The 23,745-nt window shown below is 43.4% G+C and overlaps 1 protein-coding gene across 2 annotated transcripts in view; it reads right to left on the bottom strand.

The window, feature by feature from the left end:
• Window positions 1–23,745, bottom strand: part of LOC129835970 (cadherin-23-like) — a 717,892-nt gene that overhangs the window by 9,332 nt on the left and 684,815 nt on the right. For both annotated transcript variants that reach the window (XM_055901677.1, XM_055901676.1), the window contains 7 exons: window positions 16,001–16,170; window positions 15,257–15,394; window positions 3,726–3,845; window positions 2,403–2,580; window positions 1,985–2,196; window positions 1,561–1,755; window positions 1,081–1,194 (listed from right to left, as the gene is read on the bottom strand). In XM_055901677.1, coding sequence (XP_055757652.1) covers window positions 1,081–1,194; window positions 1,561–1,755; window positions 1,985–2,196; window positions 2,403–2,580; window positions 3,726–3,845; window positions 15,257–15,394; window positions 16,001–16,170 — 1,127 coding nt within the window. The remainder of the gene's footprint in view (window positions 1–1,080; window positions 1,195–1,560; window positions 1,756–1,984; window positions 2,197–2,402; window positions 2,581–3,725; window positions 3,846–15,256; window positions 15,395–16,000; window positions 16,171–23,745) is intronic.

Below are 23,745 nucleotides of genomic sequence, written 5' to 3'. Positions count from 1 at the left end.
TTCCTTCTTTTCACTCTGTCAATTAGGTTAGTATTATGGAGTAACTACAATGTTGTTACTCCACAACAACATTGTAGTTTGTTTTCTCCTATCACAACCATTAAACGCTGAAACTGTTTTAAAGTCACCATTGGCCTCATGGTGAAATCCCTGAGCGGTTTCCTTCCTCTCCGGCAACTGAGTTAGGAAGGACGCCTGTATCTTTGTAGTGACTGGGTGAATTGATACACCATCCAAACTGTAATGAATAACTTCACCATATTCAAAGGGATATTCCATGTCAGTTTATTTTTTATTTTTTTTACCCATCTACAGTACCAATAGGTGCCTCCCTGGTCTTTGTGGTTGAATCTGTTTTTGAAATTCACTGCTCGGGGTAGAGAGATGAGGTAGTCATTCAAAAATCAGGTTAAACATTATTATTTGCCACAGAGTAAGTCCATGCAACATATGTATCTTGTTAAGCACATTTTTACTTAGCTTTTCATTTTTTATTAATTTGTAAAAATGTCAAAAAACTTCATTCCACTTTGACATTTTTGGTATTGTGTGTAGGCCAGTGAAAACAAATCTCAATTACATCCATTTTAAATTCAGGTTGTAACACAACAAAATGTGGAAAAAGTAAAGGGGTGTGAATATATTCTGAAGGCACTGTAAATCGCCATAATCCCGTAAAATCTGGTCACAATGCAGACACAGTGGACAAATATGACATATTTCTGAAAATGTGGACAAGATCAGGACAAAGGACGCAGGCTAGTGCCAGGTGTATATGAGGTTATTGACTAATACACAAACACAGTTCACAAAATACCAAATAAAAAACAAATATGAAGGGAGATATATCTACAGATTTGAAAAGGTGGTTTGATCACACAAACATGCTCGGTACAGAAAGAATATACTGCCGTTTCAAGTATCACTTAGTGGTAAGGTATAAACCCAGAGTTTGATTTATAGCTGAGGAGTCCAGGGCTATGTTTCATTGCAGGAAGATGAGTGTGAATTAGGGCAGAGTGGAGGGAACATCTTCCTCGAATGAGACACGGCCAAGCTCTCTAACTCTCCTCCACTCACCGGGGGCTTGAAGAAGACAGGCTCGTTGTCATCGATGTCCAACAGCGCCACCTGTAGGGGCTGGGTTGTCTCATAAGGCACGGGCTGACCTAGGTCATAGGCCACAACAATCAGCTGAGGGACAGGACACAGTCCGTTAGTTAGACATAAACAATACACACACACACACACACACACACACACACACACACACACACACACACACACACACACACACACACACACACACACACACACACACACACACACACACACAAACAAACATAATGCACACACTCCATTACTGTGTAGGTTTATAAGTTGCATATCAGCTTGTTCATTCCTGTCTGGGCTGAATCCTAACCAGAAATCTGCCAGGCCTACACTCAAACTTTGCATTTCTTCCATTGACCTCAAGGTATGATGCAGGTTGTCACCAGCTACAAGTGCATGTGTATGGTTAGAATTGGGCCCTAGGTCGTGTCTTGTCAGTCCACTCACGCTGTGCAGGGCCTGCTTCTCTCGGTCCAGTTTGACGGCGGTGGTGATGACTCCTGTAATAGCGTCAATGTGGAAGTTCTCCCAATCTCTGTTCCTAGCACCTGTCTGGAGGAAGGCATAGCGCACCTCTCCATTCACCCCCTCATCCCCATCTGTCGCAAACACCTCGTACACCAGCAGGCCTGGGGCCTGCTCCTACAAGGAGGGGGGGGGGGCAGACATCATTGAGATTTGAGATATCCTGTTTGTATGCACTATAACTACAACTGCAGAGATTTTTACAGTAGCATTGTGTAGTTGAGCAACAGCTTCATACATGCAAAAAAATAAAATAATCTGTTTATACATTTTTACTATAGTGCTAGGGACTTCTAACACCATACTCTAGTGCCACCAACATGCACAAGCAAACATATACACACACCTCCATGATGTGCATGATGGTGCCGTTGGTGGGCCTGACGAACATGGGCCTGTTGTCGTTGACATCTATAATGATGATGTGTAAGGTGGCGGTACCCCAGAGGGGTGGTTTGCCCTGGTCTGTAGCCACCACCGTCAGGTTAAAGCGCTCAAAGGACTGCAGCAGACGGAGAGAACGCACCAGGCCTGTGTCAGCGTCCAGAGAGAAGGCATCTGATATACCATAGAGAGGGAGAGAGAGAGAAAGAGAGAGAGATACAGGCTTTTGTTTTAGCCCAGCACTATCACACCTGATTCAACTAATCAATTGCTAATGAAGACCATAATAAGTTAAATCAGATGTGTAGAAACTGGGCTGGAACAAAAGCCTCTTACAGTACCTATGACAATGTGTGTGTGTGTGTTTGTGTGGCTCCTACCTGCCCCTGGGCCCTGGAGGCTGTAGTACAGCAGACCGTTCTCCCCCTCATCCAGGTCATTGGCAGTCAGCGTGATCACAGATGTCCCACTGGGCTCGTTCTCAAATACACTGGTCTCAAAGACCTGGTCGGAGAACCGTGGACGGAAGTCATTCACATCCAGAACGGTCACCAAGACCTGAGAGAGACAGACCAGGGACAGGAAAATATGATGTGGCCCTGTGTGGCTCAGTTGGTAAGAGTGTGGCGCTAGCAATACCAATGTTATGGTTTCAATCCTCATAGGGATCATAATACACTTATTACCAATGCAAAGTTATACACAAAGTAGCCAGTTTATTAAGTACACCCATCTAGTACTGGGTCGGATCCCCCTTTGCCTCCAAAACACTCTGAATTCTTCGGGGCATGGATTATACAAGGTGTGCTATTCAAACGTTGCTCAATTGGTATCAAGGGACTTAACATGTGCCAGGAAAACATTCCCCACACCATTCCACCACTGCCACCATCCTGTACCGTTGACACCAGACAGGATGGGGCCATGGTCTCATGTTGCTTACGCCAAAACCTGAATCTGCCATCAGCATGACGCAACAGGAACCAGGATTCGTCAGACCAGGCAATGCTTTTCCACTCCTCAATTCCAGTGTTGTTGATCATGTGCCCACTGGATCCACGTTCTGGTTTTAGCTGATAGGAGTGGAACCCAGTGTGGTCGTCTGCTGCAATAGCCCATCCGTGACAAGGACCGACAAGTTGTGCATTACGAGATATCGTTCTGCACACCATTGTTGTACTGCGACATTATTTGCCTGTTTGTGGCCCGCCTATTAGCTTACGTGATTATTGCCATTCTCCATCAACCTCTCTCATCAACGAGTTGTTTTCACCCACAGGACGCCCACTGACTGGACGTTTTTTTGTTTGTTGCACCATTCTCGGTAAACCCTAGACTCTGTCTTGTGGGAAAAGCACAGGAGGCTGGACGTTTCTGAGGTACTGGAACCGGTGCGCCCGGCACCGACAATCATACTCTGCTCAAAGTCACTTAGGTCACTCGTTTTGACCATTCTAATGTTCAATCGATCAGTAACAGAATGCCCCGATGCCTGTCTGCCTGCTTTATATGAAAAGCCACGGCCACTTGACTCTCTGTCTGTGGGAGTGAACTATTTTTGTGAACGGGGTGCTGTCCCTAATAAACTGGCCGCAGAGTATTTTGAACATACATTTTCATTCACATTTTAGTCTTATCCAGAGTGATTACAGGCAGTGTATTCAACTATGTTTACTTATGTCCTGCTACATTATGAATCCCACCTGAACAGATTTCTCCCGTCGGTTGTTGGGGCTGCCCCCAGGGTTGTCCCTAGCTATGGCCGTCAGGGTGTAGTGGTCTTTAGTCTCTCTGTCCAGTGGAGACAGAATGTAGATGTCACCCTGACAAGAGAGGGAGGAGGAAAAGTAGGAGGAGAAAGAGAAAGAGGAGAAAGAGGAAGATGATTATAAGGTGTAGGCAGTTTCGGGGAGAGAGTTTTGGCTTCAGACAACACATCTAATCCACAGCAGGAACTTCCATATTTGGGTTTGTCTTCAGTATTGGAATGCAGCCAGAGCAGGAACTCCTTCTTCTTTGGCATCCAACTTTTAGATGCATACAACGCTACCTACTGTACTGATGTGCCATTCACGGCCTACCTACATTCAATTATTTGATATGGTAATACAACATTTGGAAAAAGGAAAAGGAACATTGCCCTGCCAACTATTAGCCTTCACAAAAAACACCACCCCATTCCACTATTTAACCCTATCTAGTTCTACTCCAGACTAACACTGTTTTGCTGTAAAGCTGTTTTGCCGTAAATCCTCGCAATTCCAAGTACTTCTCTGCAGCTGCCACCAAAACCTTTATTTTCTATGACTTTCGATCCATTTCTGCAGTACAATTGACAACCATGGCTGTACAGTACCAGTCAAAAGTTTGGACACACCAACTAAATCAAGGGTTTTTCTTTATTTTTTATATTTTCTACAGTCGTGGCCAAAAGTTTTGAGAATGACACAAATATTAATTTTCACAAAGTTTGCTGCTTCTGTGTCTTTAGATATTTTTGTCAGATGTTACTATGGACTACTGAAGTATAATTGCAAGCATTTCGTAAGTGTCAAAGGCTTTTATTGACAATTACATGAAGTTGATGCAAAGAGTCAATATTTGCAGTGTTGACCCTTCTTTTTTAAGACCTCTGCAATCCACCTTGGCATGCTGTCAATTAAACTTCTGGGCCACATTCTAACTGATGGCAGACCATTCTTGCATAATCAATGCTTGGAGTTTGTCAGAATTTGGGGGTTTTTGTTTGTCCATCCACCTCTTGTGGATTGACCACAAGTTCTCAAAGGGATTAAGGTCTGGGGAGTTTCCTGGCCATGGACCCAAAATATCAATGGTTTGTTCCCCGAGCCACTTAGTTATCACTTTCGCCTTATGGCAAGGTGCTCCATCATGCTGGAAACGGCATTGTTCGTCACCAAACTGTTCCTGGATGGTTGGGAGAAGTTGCCCTCGGAGGATGTGTTTGTCCAATTCTTTATTCATGGCTGTGTTATGAGGCAACATTGTGAGTGAGCCCACTCCCTTGGCTGAGAAGCAACCCCACACATGAATGCTCTCAGGATGCTTTACTGATGGCATGCACAGGACTGATTGTAGCGCTCACTTTGTCTTCTCCAGACAAGCTTTTATCCGGATGCCCCAAATAATTGGAAAGGGGGTTCATCAGAGAAAATGACTTTACCCCAGTCCTCAGCAGTCCAATCCATGTACCCTTTGCAGAATATCAGTCTGTCCCTGATGTTTTTCCTGGAGAGAAGTGGCTTCTTTGCTGCCCTTCTTGACACCAGGACATCCTCCAAAAGTATTTGCCTCACTGTGCGTGCAGATGCACTCACACCTGCCTGCTGCCATTCCTGAGCAAGCTCTGTACTGGTGGTGCTCCGATCCCGCAGCTGAATCAACTTTAGGAGACGGTCCTGGCGCTTGCTAGACTTTCTTGGGCGCCCTGAAGCATTCTTCACAACAATTGAACCGCTCTCCTTGAAGTTCTTGATGATCCGATAAATGGTTGATTTAGGTGCAATCTTACTGGCAGCAATATCCTTGCCTGTGAAGCCCTTTTTGTGCAAAGCAATAATGACGGCACGTGTTTCCTTGCGGGTTACCATGATTGACAGAGGAAGAACAATGATTCCAAGCACCACCCTCCTTTTTGAAGCTTCCAGTCTGTTATTCAAACTCAATCAGCATGACAGAGTGATCTCCAGCCTTGTCCTCGTCAACACTCACACCTGTGTTAATGAGAGAATCACTGACATGATGTCAGCTTGTCCTTTTGTGGCAGGGCTGAAATGCAGTGGAAATGTTTTTGGGGGATTCAGTTCATTTGCATGGCAGAGGGACTTTGCAATTAATTGAAATTCATCTGATCACTCTTCATAACATTCTGGAGTATATGCAAATTGCCATCATACAAACTGAGGTAGCAGACTTGTGAAAATGTATATTTGCATCATTATCAAAACTTTTGGCCACAACTGTACATTGTAGAATAATAGTGAAGACATCAAAACTGTGAAATAACACATACGGAGTCATGTAGTGTCCTGTTGAAAAACAAAATGATAGTCTCACTAAACGCAAACCAGATGGGATGGCGCGTCGCTGCAGAATGCTGTGGTAGCGATGCTGGTTAAATGTGCATTGAATTTGAATTCTAAATAAATCACAGACAGTGTCAACAGCACCCCCACACCATCACAACTCCTCCTCTATACTTCACAGTGGGATCCACACATGCAGAGATCCTCCATTCATCTACTCTGCGTCTCACAAAGACACAGCGGTTGGAACCAAACATCTCATATTTGGACTCATCAGACCAAAGGACAGATTTCCACCGGTCTAATGTAAATTGCTCGTGTTTCTTGGCACAACCAAGTCTCTTCTTCTTATTGTTGTAGTGATTTCTTTGAAGCAATTTGACCATCACTGGTGCTCTTTCATGCCGTCCCTAGGAGGGGTGCGTCACTTGAGTGGGTTGAGTTACTGACGTGATCTTCCTGTCTGGGTTGGCGCCCGCCCTTGGTTTGTGCTGTGGTGGAGATCTTTGTGGGCTATACTCGGCCTTGTCTCAGGATTGTAAGTTGGTGGTTGAAGATATCCCTCTAGTGGTGCGGGGGCTGTGCTTTGGCAAAGTGGGTGGGGTTTTATCCTTCCTGTTTGGCTTTGTCCGGGGGTATCATTGGATGGGGCCACAGTGTCTCCTGACCCCTCCTGTCTCAGCCTCCAGTATTTATGCTGCAGTAGTTTATGTGTTGGTGGGCTAGGGTCAGTCTGTTATATCTGGAGTATTTCTCCTGTCTTATCCGGTGTCCTGTGTGAATTTAAGTATGCTCTCTAATTCTCTCTTTCTCTAGTTCTCTCTTCACTCTCTCTTGGAGGAGGACCTGAGTCCTAGGACCATGCCTCAGGACTACCTGGCCTGATGACTCCTTGCTGCCCCCAGTCCACCTGGTCGTGCTGCTGCTCCGGTTTCAACTGCTCTGCCTGCGGCTATGGAGCCCTGACCTGTTCACCGGACATACTACCTTGTCCCGGACCTGCTGTTTTCAACTTTCTAGAGACAGCAGGTGCGGTAGAGATACTCTGAATGCTCGGCTATGAAAAGCCAACTGACTCCTGAGGTGCTGACCTGTTGCACCCTCTACAACCACTGTGATTATTATTGTTTGACCCTGCTGGTCATCTATGAACATTTGAACATCTTGGCCATGTTCTGTTATAATCTCCACCCGGCACAGCCAGAAGAGGACTGGCCACCCCTCATAGGCTGGTTCCTCTCTAGGTTTCTTCCTAGGTTCCGGCCTTTCCAGGGAGTTTTTCCTAGCCACCGTGCTTCTACACCTGCATTGCTTGCTGTTTGGGGTTTTAGGCTGGCTTTCTGTACAGCACTTTGTGACATCAGCTGATGTCAGTAGGGCATTATGAATAAATTTGACTGAATTTGATTGATTGATGTTGAGATGTGTCTGTTACTTGAACTTGAGCACTTTCTGAGGCTGGTAACTCTAATGAACTTATCCCCTGCAGCATAGGTAATTCTGGGTTTTCCTTTCCTGTGGTGGTCCTCATGAGAGCCAGTTTCATCATAGCGATTGATTGTTCTTACGACTGCACTTGAAGAAACTTTCAAAGTTCTTGAAAATATCCGGATTGACTGACCATGTCTTAAAATAATGATGGGCATTCATTCCTCTTTACTTATTTGAGGTGTTCTTGCCATAATATTGAATTGGTCTGTTACCAAATAGGGCTATCTTCTGTATACCACCGCTAACTTGTCACAACACAACTGATTGGCTCAAATGCATTAAGAAGGAAAGAAATTCCACTATTTAACATCTAAAAAGGCACACCTGTTAATTGAAATGCATTCCATATGACTACCTCAGGAAGCTGGTTAAGAGAATGCCAAGAGTGTGCAAAGCTGTCACCATGGCAAAGGGTGGCTACTTTGAAGACTCTCAAATATAAAATATATTTTGATTTGTTTAAAACTTTTTTGGTTACGACATGATTCCATGTGTGTTATTTCATAGTTTTGATGTCTTCACTATATTATTCTACAATGTAGAAAATAGTACAGACAAAGAAAAACCCTGGAATGAGTGGGTGTGTGCAAACTTTTGACTGGTACTGTAAATGCTAAAAAGCCCACCTTACTGAAGCACATATTCTTCCCATCACTCTCGGTCTCTGCCTACTCACAGGAATCCTCTTAGGATCTCTCACCCTGTACCTACTTTCCTCTACCACTCTCTTCACTGCTTCGACATACGACACTTTCTGTACTACTCTCACCCTAGCAACCTCAATCTGCCTTTTTCTCACTGGACACCTCCGATCTCCAGCCCCATGGGCACCCCCGCAACTAACACACATAACTTTCTCCAACGATACCACACATTCCTTTGTCTCATGCCCTCCTGCACACTTCTCACATCTAGGCATCTCCCTCTTACACACTGCTGCAACATGCCCATAAACTTGACACCTAAAACACTGTAGGATTTTCAGAACAAAAGCCCCCACAGAATAACTGACACTACCTAAATTGACCTTTATCTGGCAAAGACTCAGCATGACAGACAATGTCTTCTCTGTTTCCCCACACTCTTTACCGGATCTATGTCGGCAGCCAAATGGCAGCCGTCACAGACACCAGGAATCTTCCATTTGAACTGCTCCTCCTCAACACTGAATAACACCTCCATTATCACTCCTTTCAACGGCACCCTGCTCCGGAGAGCAAAGCAAGTCACAATACTTGTCCCTAACTGCATAATCCGGAGTGCCCGCTCCCTCTGGGCGGAGGAAACAATAAATCATCACGAGTCCACTCCGAGTTACTTTCACCAACTCAAAATTCCCCAACCTCTTCTCCACCCAACCTTACACCACATGTGGATCAGCCAGAATGCAAAGATCCATTCTCTCTACAAATCTCACTCCCACTGGGCCAGAATCATCCTCGGGGCGAGGCCCGAACTCGGCAGTCCTCACCGCAGGTACTTCATCCTTACTCTCGCCAGGTTTCATCTCTGAACTGTTGGAGCACGTATCCCTCTTTTTGCACTTGACGCAAACCTACCACACTGCTTCCCTCTTCACTCAACTTCTCAGCATTCATCACTGCACCTGCCACCACAGTTAATCCATCCTCACTCTCGTCCCATTCAATTTCCTCCTCAAGCTCTCCAAAAGTTCTGTAAAATCCTCCACTCCCCCTCCTCCCTAGCCTTCTCAGCCACTATCACCCCTCCTTTGTCGCCGCTCCCGCAGTTCCTCTCACCTTCTTGGCCACTATCACCCCTCCCTCCTCCTCCCTCACTGCTCCTGCTTCTGGAGGCAGTGGATCATCTGGACCAACCATTGAGGAAGTCGACTAAACCATTCCATAGTTTCTGCAACTGCCTCCCCCTATCAAGCAATGTTGAAATGTGTTCTACCCACTTGTGGCTTTGAGTCTTTAATGACTCTTGTCACGGAGTGAAAAAGTAATGTTTAATGTTAATGTTTAAAGTAATGTTTAAAATGTGTTCTCCACGGTACACCTCCACGGTGCATCTCCTGGGTCCACACCGCGCCTCCACCTCGCCCCTCCCTGACATGCCTCTACGGAGCACCTGCCACCTCCACAGCGCCCCGTCTCCACAGTGCACCTCCTGTCTTCCCTGCGGCCCCTCTCAACCTCTGGCAGTTTATGGCTCCTCCAGATGAGCCATTCTGGCAGCCATGACCTGTATCCTTCGTCTCCCTGGATAATTTTGGAGGCAACCAACTTTAACTTTTTAAACCATTGTGCGAGTCTTAACACTAATTCAACCGACATGGTAATCCATCAAAAGATGCACCAAACTGGGGAAATAAACCCACAGTTATAAAGGCAACCTCAGAGCAAGATCATGCTAAAGATGGCCATGAAAGAGCTAGCTCCAAAGGACAACCTGGCTAAAGACTTTGCGGATATTCACCGGCTCCTGGAAAAACTACCATAAGAGAAGAACTACCATACCTCCCTCTCCCTTCTACTTTTCCCTGCTCTAGCCAGTCCAGCACAACCTTGGTCCATTACCAGGGTCTTTCCCTGCGCTGGGTAGTCCGACACAACCCCAGTTAACAACTGAGGGATGACCCTACCATGAAGGGGGGGTTCAGCACAACCTTGGTCCAAGACTGAGGGTTGGGTCTTCCTTACACTATATTCTTGTCCCTTCTGCTCTTTTCGCCTCCTCAATGCTAAACGCACCACCTGCCACTCAATGTGCTCCACTGTAGTGCATGTCTACAAGCAAAACTTCAAGCAGATTAAGTGATTGACTTGGCTCATTCACCAAAGTGCAACTTGGCCAGTCCAACTTTGCGCCCTACTGGAGCCCTGGCACCTTGCCTGGACCAAACCTTCGACCTCCTGAAAAAGTGGAGGAGAGATTGACTTCATCACTGCTTGTATTTACAAGAGGTATTGACATGTTGAATGCACCGAGCTGTCTGTTCGAACTACTGGTGCACATGCATACCCACATCGGACACCCATGCATACCCACAAGACATGCCACAAGAGGTCTCTTCACAGTCCCCAAGTCCAGAGCAGACTGTGGAAGGCGCAAAGTACTAAATAGAGCCATGACTACATGGAACTCTATTCTACATCAAGTAACTCATGCAAGCAGTAAAATTTGATTTTAAAACAGATTAAAAAACACCTTATGGAACAGCGGGGACTGTGAAGCAACACAAACACAGGCACAGACACACTCATATACACACACGATAGCATACGCACTATACACACACGTACACATGGATTTTGTACTGTATATTTGTGGTAGTGGTGGAGGGCACACAGTCTGTGAATGTATTGTAATGTTTTTAAAAAGTGTATAAACTGCCTTAATTTTGGTGGACGACAGGAAGAGTAGGGAACACACATATAACCATATAAAATGGTTGCAGGTCAGAGGGCCATCTAACAAGTGCAGATCGGAGGGCCATCAAGCGAAACAGACCAATGAAGCACGGGTAAACGGCGGGAGTACCTATGACTCTCCGCTTCTACCTTCCCTTGGCACGGGGTTCTGGGCCGGGAAGGTGGCTTCGGCTCCCACCGGAGCTCAGATCCCTGCATTTCCATGTCGCCTGGGCACGGCCACATGGCACACCCCTTTCCCTGTTAGGCACGACCGCATGGCGCACCCCCTTTGCCTGTTAGGCACGGCCGCATGGCACACCCCCAATATCAAGGCCTATTTATATAGTGAATATGAATTCGGAGGGCAGAAATTATTAAATATTAAAGCATTAGACATTTCACTAAAGGCGTCATGTCATACAAAAGCTATACTTAAATCCGAACCGGTTGGAGATTATAAGAGTACGAGGCCATAAAGGCTAGATAATGACTAGCACGGTCAAATAATATAAACAGTGTTTATAGAGGGTGCAACCGGTCAGCACCTTAGGAATAAATGCCAGGTGGCTTTCCATTGCCGAGCATTCAGAGGTCAAGACAGCAAGTGCATGTGCGTGTGCGAGAGAGAGGATCGAAACGTACACACTAACACGTGGAATATAGCAATAAGAATGTCAGTTTAATATGCAGTGCAGATCACCTTCTATTACCCTTCTCAGAGTTTTAAGAATTGTGTGTGTTCAATTATTAGAGCATATTGAAGATAGAAGCAATAGGATTTGAAGCAACAGCCTACCCGCATGTGGTCAACTATTTCAGCACCGTTTCGTGTTGCTCTGAGACAAGCATGGGGACAGGTCTTGATAAAACAATGAGATTTTTATTTTCACTGAATCTCTGTTTGGGTAATGGTTAGACTACAATTAGGGTGTGGAAATGTTAGGATTATTTGGCTCTTAGTACTGTAGCCTACTCCAGACCGGTCACGTTGTACAGCTCCATATTTTCCCTGAGGGTTTCGTTTTTAATTTTTCTTGGAATAGTAACACCATAATATTAATACAATTATTTAAATTGTTTTAAATTCTCTAGTACAGCCAATATTAAAGACTGTCAAATGCTTCTCAAAGATGCCCTCTGGTGGTCAAACTAGCACTAACTAGCATTAATGGCAACAATGGCTGACACTTAAATAACGTGCCATAGAATTCTGTGGAAGCCGGCAAGGTGTGCTGCAGTATGACACAACTTGTACAGGAAGAACCACTGTAGGATCAGCCTCCCCTCCCCCAGTCATAACCTTAAAGGGTAGGAAGCAGTTTTGAGTTTTTACTCTCCAAAGGAACAACACAGTGTGGTCAAAGACTTAGTAACTTAGTTGTAGTCACGATCTGCTTACCTATAACTACAAACATAGTTATATATTTTTTACATATTTTACATATTTTTTACATATTTGTTAACCTATTTCTAGATATCTTCTAAACTACCCACAATGCAATATTTCTCTACATCATATGGATAATCTACTCTGCGTTAGCTAGCTCAGGTTAGTTAGCCACTAGCCATGGAGATCGAGTGTTGGCAATGGTGAGCTACAATCCCCCGATCACGAGGAGGTGTGTAAACATATTCCTCACACAAGGGGTCCGCATGATCTCTGTGAAGTAGGCTAGAGTTTTTCAACCTTGGCTTAGTACTAGCGAGCTACAGTAGCTGACTGACTGTCCTGTTGTGATCATCTCCATTTGCCTGGAGCCTTCCTCCAATCGCAGTCTTATTGTTGACTCTTCCCTCCCCTCTTCTCCTTTGCCCAATGCCGCCTCTGGATTATTGCCTCCGGAATGTATCTACTTTGGATTTAACCTACTATATCGCTATTGGATTAGCTGACTCTCAAACAGTATAGAGCCGAAAGAAGAAAAAAATGTTCACTGTCCTAATAAGTATGGAGGGCACTGTAACTAACTTTAGCTGGCTGGTTTTCTGGCTAAGATAACTGCATATACCGGTAACATTATTTGATGGTTAGATGGTGTTATATATTTAATGTAATAATAATAATCATAATCATTTTTTACAATTTCTATAGCGCTTTTAATAGAATCTCAAAGCATTTCAAAATCAAAAAACAAACAAGCAATGTAGCATGACAGGCCAACCAATAGAGGCCAAGCATTTGAAAGCTGCATCCTCCGAAGATGTAAAGGGACAGTTAATGGCTTGAGCTGAGAGAGCTGGTCAGACGATGGTAGATGATGGTGATGGAGTCTGCTGATGGTCTTGTACATGGCAAGTCTAAGAACCAGCCTGATTTATAGCCACTGGACTTCTCCAATCCCACTCTGCGTAGCACCCACTTGGGTGATGCCTAAGCAGCTCTTGGCGCCAGAAAGCTCAATACTAGGCCCAGTACGATAACAGTATCGCACAAATGAAAACAGGAGGCAGACCAAACTATTTGGTCCTTTAGAAACCTGCTGTATGTAAAATAGTATGTGCTATAGGTTAGTAAATAAATAAATGTGACTCTGGATGACAACATAATAATGATTTTTAATTTCAACATTAGGGCTGTTTTCCTAAAAATGTTAAATCAGCTTCATGTTTTGTTTTCTTGCCACAATACTAACGAGTATCGCAATACTGGCATCGTCCCAGTACATGTGCAAACGATTTGGTTTAATTTGAAGTTATACATTTGAAGTCATTTCTGTTGGAGTTTACATTATAGGGAATAGGCTGGCTTGCCGGGTCCTCCATATAATGTCACACCCGCAAAAACATTTTCCGGCATGTTACATGTGGTTACATTTATACTACCTACCATTAGTGGAAATGCAAAACTGCACAAGATCAGTGTCTAAGGGCAACTACACCAGACTCCAATGAAATGCGGAAGACTGACAGGAGTCAAAACAGCAGAGATAGAACATTTAGGCAGAAAAAAACGAACTCTTTGACAAAAGTTAATCGCCCTTACAAGAATGTAATGTCTGTTTCATGTCAGAAATAATGTACATAATTGTGACACTGAAGTGATCAATGCATACCTCTAGATTAAGGACGTTTCATTATGCACTAGCTTATAGCTCTGAGGTAAAGGGATAGTTCACTAATATGAGGTAAAAGGCAGCATCATCATCACAATTGTTGCTCTGTGGTGAGAGTGCTCCATCTTACAAAACCTGACCATTTTGGGCGACTGTATTAACAGTGGACTAATGAACAACACACCAAAAGAGTAAAGTGATCCTTAAAAAGCTATTATTCCAACCGCAACCTTGGACTCGAGTCTCCTCCTTTACCTCAACAAAGTCCCCTTGTATCTGAAAATGTCTTTCTTCTTAGGCTAGTAAGATGTATCATTCCAGGTCCCATTTAAGTGCAATTTCGATGATCAGGCAACATACACTGGGTGTACAAAACATTAGGAACGCCTGCTCTTTCCATGACATAGACTGACCAGGTGAATCCAGGTGACAGCTATGATCCCTTATTGATGTCACCTGTTAAGAGCACTTCAATCAGTGTGGATGAAGTGGAGGAGACAGGTTAAAGAAGGATTTGTAAGCCTCAAGACCATTGAGACATGGGACTGTGTATGTGTGCCATTCAGAGGGTGAATGGGCAAGACAAAAGATTTAAGTGTCGGTGCCAGGCGCACCAGTTTGAGTGTGTCAAGAACTGCAACGCTGCTGTGTTTCAACAGTTTCCCGTGTGTATCAAGAATGGTCCACCACCCAAAGGACATCCAGCCAACTTGACACAGCTGTGGGAAGCATTGGAGTCAAAATGGGCCAGCATCCCTGTGGAACGCTTTCGACACCGTGTAGAGTCCATGCCCCAATGGATTGAAGCTGTTCTAAGGGAAAAAGGGGGTGCAACTCAATATTAGGAAGGGGTTTGTTCCTAATGTTTTGTACATTCAATGTAGATGAGTCTGTTCTTTTTCTTTGAAAGAGTACAAAATAGAGTGAAAACAAAAGAGGGGAGCGAGTGCGTGTGTGTGTGTGTCTGTGTTTGTGTGTATGTATGTGTGTTTGTGCGTAAGTGCTTGGATTGGGCAGGTGCACACCGGTAGCTAGTACTAGCACATTGAGTTTTATACTGCTCGAGGACCATCAACCCCTACAGAATATTGGCTAAAAAGTTCCAGCTCCTAAATATAAACAGTACCAGCACCCAAAAAATGAGTGCCTGCACCAATTTGTGAAGTTCAGTGATACGTGAAGTAAAAATAAGTCCACTTCAAGCACTGCAAAGTGTGTGTGTGTGTGTGTTTCTTCACGTGTTAAAACATGTTAAGGAACTCACAGTGGAGGGAGTGATGCCAAACTTGCCCTCTCCGTCTACCAGGCCGTACTCGATGGCAGAGAAGAGGCCCGAATCTGCATCTGTGGCACTGACTGTCACTATGACCGTGCCCAAGTCAACATCCTCAAACACTGGCTTCTGCAAAGGGACAGCATGACACAACAACATCAGCATGCACACAGACAAGCACAAACTCAGACCATCACAATAGAAATGATATCAAGTGAGTACTATTAAAGGTGTCCGCATGCATCCCACCCGAAATAGTTTGTGCATATATAATGACCCAAAAAATTGACGGTTTTGTTTGTTTTGGTCTTCCGCAAGTGTTTTTTCGGCAGATCGTGCACACACATTTTTTCTCGAGGAAAGCCGAAGTCGGTAGCCAACGTCTATGCCCCTTTGTTGGTGATTGGTCAACAGTAGGGATTGTTCAATGAAGTGTCATTCAACAAGAAACAAATCGTTTTCATGCAACATTTTTTATTTGACAAATACTGCACCAAACATCTTACATGTAAAATTGAGCGACTAAGATCTTCTTGGGAAAAACGTAGACATTTATGACATATTTCTTGAGTTATCTTTTTTTTTCTCAAGTGAATGTCTTTTAAGGTAGTATGTGAGAACACTCGTTCAGTTCGCCTAGCCGAGTTCGACTACGTGCCAGCTGAACCGAAGTATGCTGACGAATTAAGGGTGACGCCCTTTGCAGTGTATGTTATGAACTAGTATTTTTGGTACCTGGTAAGAGGGTTGTGTAAAGATGGGCTTGTTATCATTGATGTCTACTATACGCAGGTAGACAGGAAGCTCAGCCACTCTGGGTGGACTGCCGTGGTCCTGAGCTCTCACTGTGAAGTTCAGCCACTGCACCTGCTCAAAGTCCACTGTCCGGTTGGCTACGATCTTACCTGCACAACAACAAAATGGTTACCAGCACACTTCTCATCATACACATACTAATTATAGGGGAGAACGGGTTGGTTGTCTTACAGGTTGGTTGTCACAGTGCTTATTACTCAAAATCCAGAAGGGGCTGTGTAATAATTGAATTTCAAGATAAAAATGTTTGTCCTCTATAGGAGAGTTCATCCATGTGGTCAATTCAGGACAGGATCTACAAATATTGAGGTGAGAGGAATATTTGCATTTTTCAAGGGTGAAAGAATATAATCATATGCTTCTTATTTCTTTCATAAATAGCTAGCATCCATAAACAATTACCTTATTGAAAAGAGGAAAGGAAGAGCTTTATTTAAATGTGTATTTTTTTTCCATAGATCAAGTCATGCGGTAACTAGCATCTTAATTAGCATTGGGGGGTGTTTAGGGATAGTTGTCACATTCGCCCTGTTTCTACCGGCACTTAAATTTAGGGCCAAATTCCAGCTGACTCTAATCTAAATCGCAAATTCGAGCCCGGTCGGGGTAAACTTGGGCTAGCGTAGCCCAGTTTCACAACTTGTGCTAGTTCGATTAGGATTCGGCTGGTGACGCCATTTTTACACTACCGTTCAAAAGTTTTCTGTCACTTAGAAATGTCCTTGTTTTTGAAAGAAAAGCAATTTTTTTGTCCATTAAAATAACATCAAATTCATCAGAAATACAGTGTAGACATTGTTAATGTTGCAAATGACTATTGTAGCTGGAAACTGCATTATTTTTTTATGGAATATCTACATAGGCGTACAGAGGCCCATTATCAGCAACCATCATTCCTGTGTTCCAATGGCACGTTGTGTTAGCTAATCCAAGTATATAATTTTAAAAGGCTAATTGATAGTACCCGCAAAACACCAGTCTCAACATCAACAGTGAAGAGGCGACACCGGGATGTCCCTAGAATTTCTAAGCAAACAGCTGGAGGCAGGGCTTTCTCTTATAGAGCTCAGTTTTTATGGAATGGTCTGCCTATCCATGTGAGAGATGCAGACTTGGTCTCGACCTTTAAGTCATTACTGAAGACTCATCATTCAGTAGGTACTATGATTGATTGTAGTCTGGCCCTGGGGTGAGAAGGTGAACGGCAAGGCACTGGAGCGACGAAGCGTCTTTGATGTCTCTGCTTGGCCAGCTCTCCTATCTCCACTGGGATTCTCTGCCTCTGACCCTGTTATTGGGGCTGAGTCACTGTGGTGGAGAAGATTGTTGTGGGCTATGCTTGGCCTTATCTCAGGGTAGTAAGTTGTTGGTCTGTTGATATCCCTCTAGTGGTGTGGGTACTGTGCTTTGGCAAAGTGGGTGGGGTTTTATCCTGCCTGGTTGGCCCTGTCTGGGGGTATCGTCGGACGGTGCCACAGTGTCCCCTGACCCACCCCTGTTACAGTCTCCAGTATCTATGCTGCAATAGTCTATGTGCCGGGGGGGGGGGGGGGGGGGCAGGTTCAGTCTGTTATATCTGGTGTAATTCTCCTGTCTTATCTGGTGTCCTGTGTGAATTTATGTATGCTCCCTCTAATTCTCGCTCCCTCCCCTCCCGGAGGACCTGAGCCCTAGGATCTTGCCTTAGGACTACCTGGCCTGATGACTCCTGGCTGTCCCCAGTCCACCTGGTCATGCTGCTGCTCCAGTTTCAACTGTTCTGCCTGCGGCTAGGGAACCCTGACCTATTCACCGGACGTGGTACCTTGTCCTGGACCTGCTGTTTTTTACTCTCTCTCTACCGCACCAGCTGTCTCGACCTCTGAATGCTCGGCTATCAAAAGCCAAATGACATTTACTCCTGACGTACTGACCTGCTGCACCCTCTACAACCACTTATTATTATTTGACCCTGCTGGTCGTCTATGAACGTTTGAACATCTTGAAGAACAATCTGGCCATGTACTCTTATAATCTCCACCCGGCACAGCCAGAAAAGGACTGGCCACCCCTCAGAGCCTGGTTCCTCTCTAGGTTTCTTCCTAGGTTCCAGTCATTCTAGGGAGTTTTCCTAGCCTGCTCTTTGGGGTTTTAGGCTGAGTTTCTGCATAGCACTTTGTGACATCTGCTGACGTAAAAGGGCTTTATAAATACATTTGAATGATTGATTGATATTCCATGAAAATATTACATTCCAATTAATATATATTTTTTATTAATTAAAAACAACTATTGCAATCTTTTTGCTCCTGAATGTCATTTTAAATACTGCTGGGATTTCAAATCTTGCATTATTCAAATCATAAAAAGAGGGAATTTACATCAAATCTCCTCATAGTGGGGATGTTAATGTGCAGCAACATTTCCCCCCATATTTCATTTAAATAATTTAAATAAGACAACTAGATTTAGAATGACTTACTAAAAAATTTCTAAATAAAATGGATTAAATGTATTTTAACACACTTGTGTGAAACCATATCCCATAATCTTCCCCCCCGGGATGCCAGTTACCCGGTACTGAAAAAAAAACAGCCAATCTTCTAAAAAAATATATATTTCATAAAATAACAAAAAAACTGTAAACTGTAGCCATTTATTTCTCTTTATAGTTTATTCGCCTAAGCATGACCTTTATCCACATACTATTTCTTTCCTCAAATGTTGTTTTTTTGTGTCAGCAATTAGACATTATTCTTGGGGGGGGGGGGGGGGGGCTAGGGTACTAAAAGGGTAGGGTACTACTAGGGTGCCCCCTAGTACCCTACTTTTGTTTGTTTTATTAAGCATTGATATGAACATTTGAGTAGAGTAAGAACTGCAATGCCAAAGCAAATATTCAACAATGTTGAATTTATTTCTACACATTTATTTGTATAATGTTAGATAGAAATACTGTTCAGTAAATAAAGGCTTTCCTTTTTTTCAAATTGAAATATACAACGTTTTGAAACTTTTTCAAGACGTTGTATATTGGTTCATTTGTTGCTGAAAAACGAATGGCAAACACTATGACAACCAACCCCATACTGTGTGACAACCAACCTCGGACAGAGTATGTTTAATGGCTCCGTGTTGGAATAAGATATGAGGATAACAAATGGTCCACATTTCAACCGAAGACCTTGTTTTTTCTCCTAACAGTGAAAATAAGATATACTGGTGCTGAGAAATACATGAATTTGTAAAAAGTGTGACAACTAACCCCGGTCTACAGTATGTGACCAATAAAATTTGATTCAAATTTGATTTGATGCCCTCAAAGCCGGTGTTTGGTGAATATATTGGCACGGGCGTCGTTAGGCCCGGGCCGGCACACTGTGCCAATATCCTCCAAACACAGGCTTTGAGCGCATTATCTCTTTTATACAATGGGTTACCAACATATTCAAATAAATATTGACATGTTTTAATTTTAAACCTTATTTTGATGAATTTATTCATACTATTTCATCCTTCCAGACATAGTCCTGACACAATTCTAGGGTTGCTACCCAAGCTGACTGGTCATTCGATCTATCGGTTTTGGTTGCCAGTCCCAGTCATTCAGTCTTTTTGTTCTGTATCTATGAAAGAGACACAGTTATTTGTTCTAAATGTTCCATTGCCATACTGGCTGAATAACAGCAAAGTAGCTGTATTTGTATTTGTTTAAACTGTTTTCTAATTACATTTATTTGGGATACATCCATAACAATGAGCTAATGAGGTGCAATTTCGCCTGGCATAGGACATTTGCTCTCTCGTCAGGACACTGTTGTTCAACAACACAGCTAACACAATCACTTCACTTGTTTCATTTGACCTTTTTTCAATTTATATTTCTTTGTATATTATCCATTAAAATGGTGATTCCTGATTTCAACTGGCTGAGAAAACGCTGCTTGTCTGTCTCGTCCCGACTCCCGACACGTTCATTACTATGGGACAGCTTTATATCAAATTTGAATATTGAAACAATGTCATAAAGGTCAAAGAGACAGACAGCAAGGTTTATACAAACGTCCACTGTTGAAACCTAAATGTTAGTGTAAAAGAAATGTGAGAAAATGTCTATATGCTTTTTATAGTAGAGATCAAATGTATAAATTGCCTGGCTGGGCTGATGAGACAGTGGATTGCTCAATCAAACGGGACAGAGTAAATAGGCATTTTTAACGTCATAGATTTAGCCGGTGGTAACTTGTGGACTAGATACAGGCTGGAATGCAATTTTAACCAATCAACATTCAGGATTGTATAAAATAATATAATATGCTACATCGAAAAACGTCATAATTTTTGTCATGGCAAGTTGGTAGAATGTTTGCATTTAGAATGTTTGGTTGATTATTTGTAAATTAGCTTCAATACCCAGCGAATCATTTCTAGAAGGAATCAAATTGAATAGCGCGACAAATCTGTTTCCATTTCTGTGAATTTCAAATCTGCCATTGTTTGAGGGTTCAATGTAAAACTGATTTGACATGATACACAGCAGCTACATCTATAGACCATATATCAGTGTTCCTTTTTCTGTAAAGTGTATTGTGACAGGATTCTCTATCTATGGCTGGGGTGTCAAAGTCAAATGGACGGAGGGCCAAATAAAAAATTTAGCTACAAGCCGAGGGCCGGACTGTTCGAATGTTCATTGAAAAAAATTTAAATGACGCATATAGTCTAGTGAACCTAATTGAACCTACTGAAAACCTAACAAATATATTCCAATATGATCAGATAAATAAAGCAATATTTTCTTATGGCTCTGTCAGTAATCTTTAATTTTCAACAGACACAAAAGACAAATTTCCTTTATATAAAAATCCCCATAACATGAACATTAAATGAAAGAAACCGGTATTCAAGGCACCATCAGTAGCCTATATTTTCTATTTTAGCAAAAGTGGGCTAAATTTACTTCAAAGAAAAAAACAATAATAGCAATTTTCTATCATCCACTCAACTGAAATATTTTTAAAATATAATTGGATTGAAATACAATAAAATAAAGTGCAAAAATCTATTAATCAAAAACAACACTTTGTTTAAGGAGAAGTAACATGCAGTGAAAACAAATATTAAACTTTAACTTTTAAACTTGAACTGAGTAAAAACTCTAAATATGTGATTGCACAGTAATGTTCACTTGTTTGAGGTTGAGGGTGATACTTGGTGGTGTCCCATCTTTTCCACAGGTTCATCAATGTTCGGGGTAAGGCTCTGAGCTGAGGAAATCCTCAGAATTGAGTGGAGGTGTTCAGCAGTAAGTCGACTTCTGTGTGATGTTTTGTTCAGGTTCATCAAAGAAAACAGTTGTTCACACAGGTATGTGCTGCCAAACATAGACAACGTTTGAGCAGCCTGGATGCGCAGCTGGGGCATTGTGTCGGGGAGGAAACGGGCGAACTCCGCAGCACCCACTGCCGCATATTTTGCCCTCAGTGCATCATTGCATTGGAGGTCAATCAACTCCATTTGGAGGTTTGGTGGTGAGCTTTCCACGTCAACAGCAAATGGGTTACCGAGCAGTTCCAACCTGCTTTTTTGTGCTTCAAAGTCAGCAAATCGGCGTCGAAAGTCAGCGGCAAGCATACCTATTTTATCAGCCAACTGTGCGCTCGGGAACGCACTGGTAGAGAGCTTCTCTTTCATGGTCTGGCAGCTGGGAAAGTGGCTCAAATTTTCTTTCCGCATCTGCGTCTCCCACAGAGTCAGTTTGGTTTTAAATGCCTTCACTGTACTGTACATATCAGAGATGACATGATCCCGACCCTGCAGCTGCAAGTTCATTGCATTCAGATGACTCGTAATGTCACACAGAAAAGCCATTTCACACAGAAACATTTCGTCTCGGAGTTGTGTTGTGTCTTTCCCTTTGCTGTCCAAGAACAGACAAATCTCCTCACGAAGCTCGAAACATCTTTGAAGCACCTTTCCCTGGCTTAGCCATCGCACCTCTGTGTGATAAGGCAAATCACCATGCTCCGTTTCTAACTCCGTCAGAAATGCCTTGAACTGGCGGTGATTCAAACCTTTGGCTCTGATAAAGTTAACTGTGCGCGTGATGATGCTCATTACATGCTCCATTTTCAAGGCTTTACCGCACAACGCTTCCTGGTGTATGATACAATGATAAGCTGTCAGCTCACCTGTCGCGTTTTCCTCTTGCATCTTTTCCCGTATCTTCGCCACCAGTCCGCTCCTGTGTCCACACATCGCAGGTGCTCCGTCGGTTGTCAAACCCACGAGTTTTTCCCAAGGCAGCTCCATCTCATTTACACATCTTGACACCTCTTCATACAAATCATGCCCCGTAGTTGTGCCATGCATAGGACGTAAAGCCAAAAACTCCTCTGTCACGCTTAGGCTGGAGTCCACTCCGCGGATGAAAATTGACAACTGGGCAATGTCAGAAATGTCGGTGCTCTCATCCACAGCCAAGGAATATGCAATGAAATCTTTTCCCTTTTTCACAAGCTGCTCTTTTAGATTGATGGACAACTGGTCTACTCTCTCGGCAATGGTGTTTCTGCTCAGACTCACATTTAAAAAGAGTTGCCTTTTTTCTGGGCAAACTTTGTCACAAACTTTAATCATGCAGTTTTTGATGAAATCCCCCTCCGTAAATGGCCGGGCTGATTTAGCGATCTCTTCTGCCAAAATAAAACTGGCCTTGACAGCAGCCTGGCCTTGTGATTTGGCTTTTTTGAACAGAGCCTGTCGAGATTTGAGGCCTCGTTTTAATTCCTCTGCCTTTTGTAGCCTTTGTTCCATGTCCATATTCTTGTTTTTGTCCGCGTGTTTCGTTTCATAATGTCGTCTCAGATTATACTCTTTCAGTACCGCCACACTTTCTCCACACAGAAGACACACAGGTTTTCCAGCTACCTCCGTGAACATATACTCCGACTCCCACCTTGTTTGAAACCCCCGGTTCTCAGTGTCCACCTTCCGTTTTGCCATTTTTGATGGGTATCTGAAAGTTAATTTTACTGTGATGCTGACGACTGCTGTGCCAATAAATATTGAAATGAAGCAGCCTACTGCTCGGTGCGTCACCGTTGCATTTTGGGAAATGTAGTATTGGTGCGTGTAAAAGATCTGCGGGCTGCCGGCTTGCTGCGGTCTGCGGGCCGGTTCTAATAATAAATCAAGATCATCCCAGGGGCCGTAAAAAACCTTCTCGCGGGCCGGATGTGGCCCGCGGGCCTTGACTCTGACATATGTGATCTATGGCTACATCTAGAGATATGTATTTATGTCACACCCTGGCCTTAGTTTTCTTTGTTTTCTTAATTATTTTAGTTAGGTCAGGGTGTGACATGGGGAATGTTTGTGTTTTTGTAGTGTCTAGGGTGGTTGTAAGGTTTAGGGGGTTTATTAGAGTAGTTGGGTTTATGTTTAGTATAGAAGTCTAGCTGTGTCTATGGTTGAGTGTAGGTATCTAGGAAAGTCTATGGTTGCCTGAATTGGGTCTCAATTAGAGACAGCTGGTTATTGTTGTCTCTGATTGGGAGCCATATTTAAGGCAACCATAGGCTTTAGCTGTTTGTGGGGAATTGTCTATGTCGATGTTCTATGTTGCATGCTGTGCACTTAGTCCTTGCTTAGCTTCACGTTCGTCTGTTTGTTGTTTTGTTTTG

The sequence above is a fragment of the Salvelinus fontinalis genome, chromosome 37, assembly GCF_029448725.1.
Source record: "Salvelinus fontinalis isolate EN_2023a chromosome 37, ASM2944872v1, whole genome shotgun sequence".
In the NCBI taxonomy this organism is placed as follows: domain Eukaryota; kingdom Metazoa; phylum Chordata; class Actinopteri; order Salmoniformes; family Salmonidae; genus Salvelinus; species Salvelinus fontinalis.
This window is presented reverse-complemented; position numbering and strand designations above follow the sequence as displayed.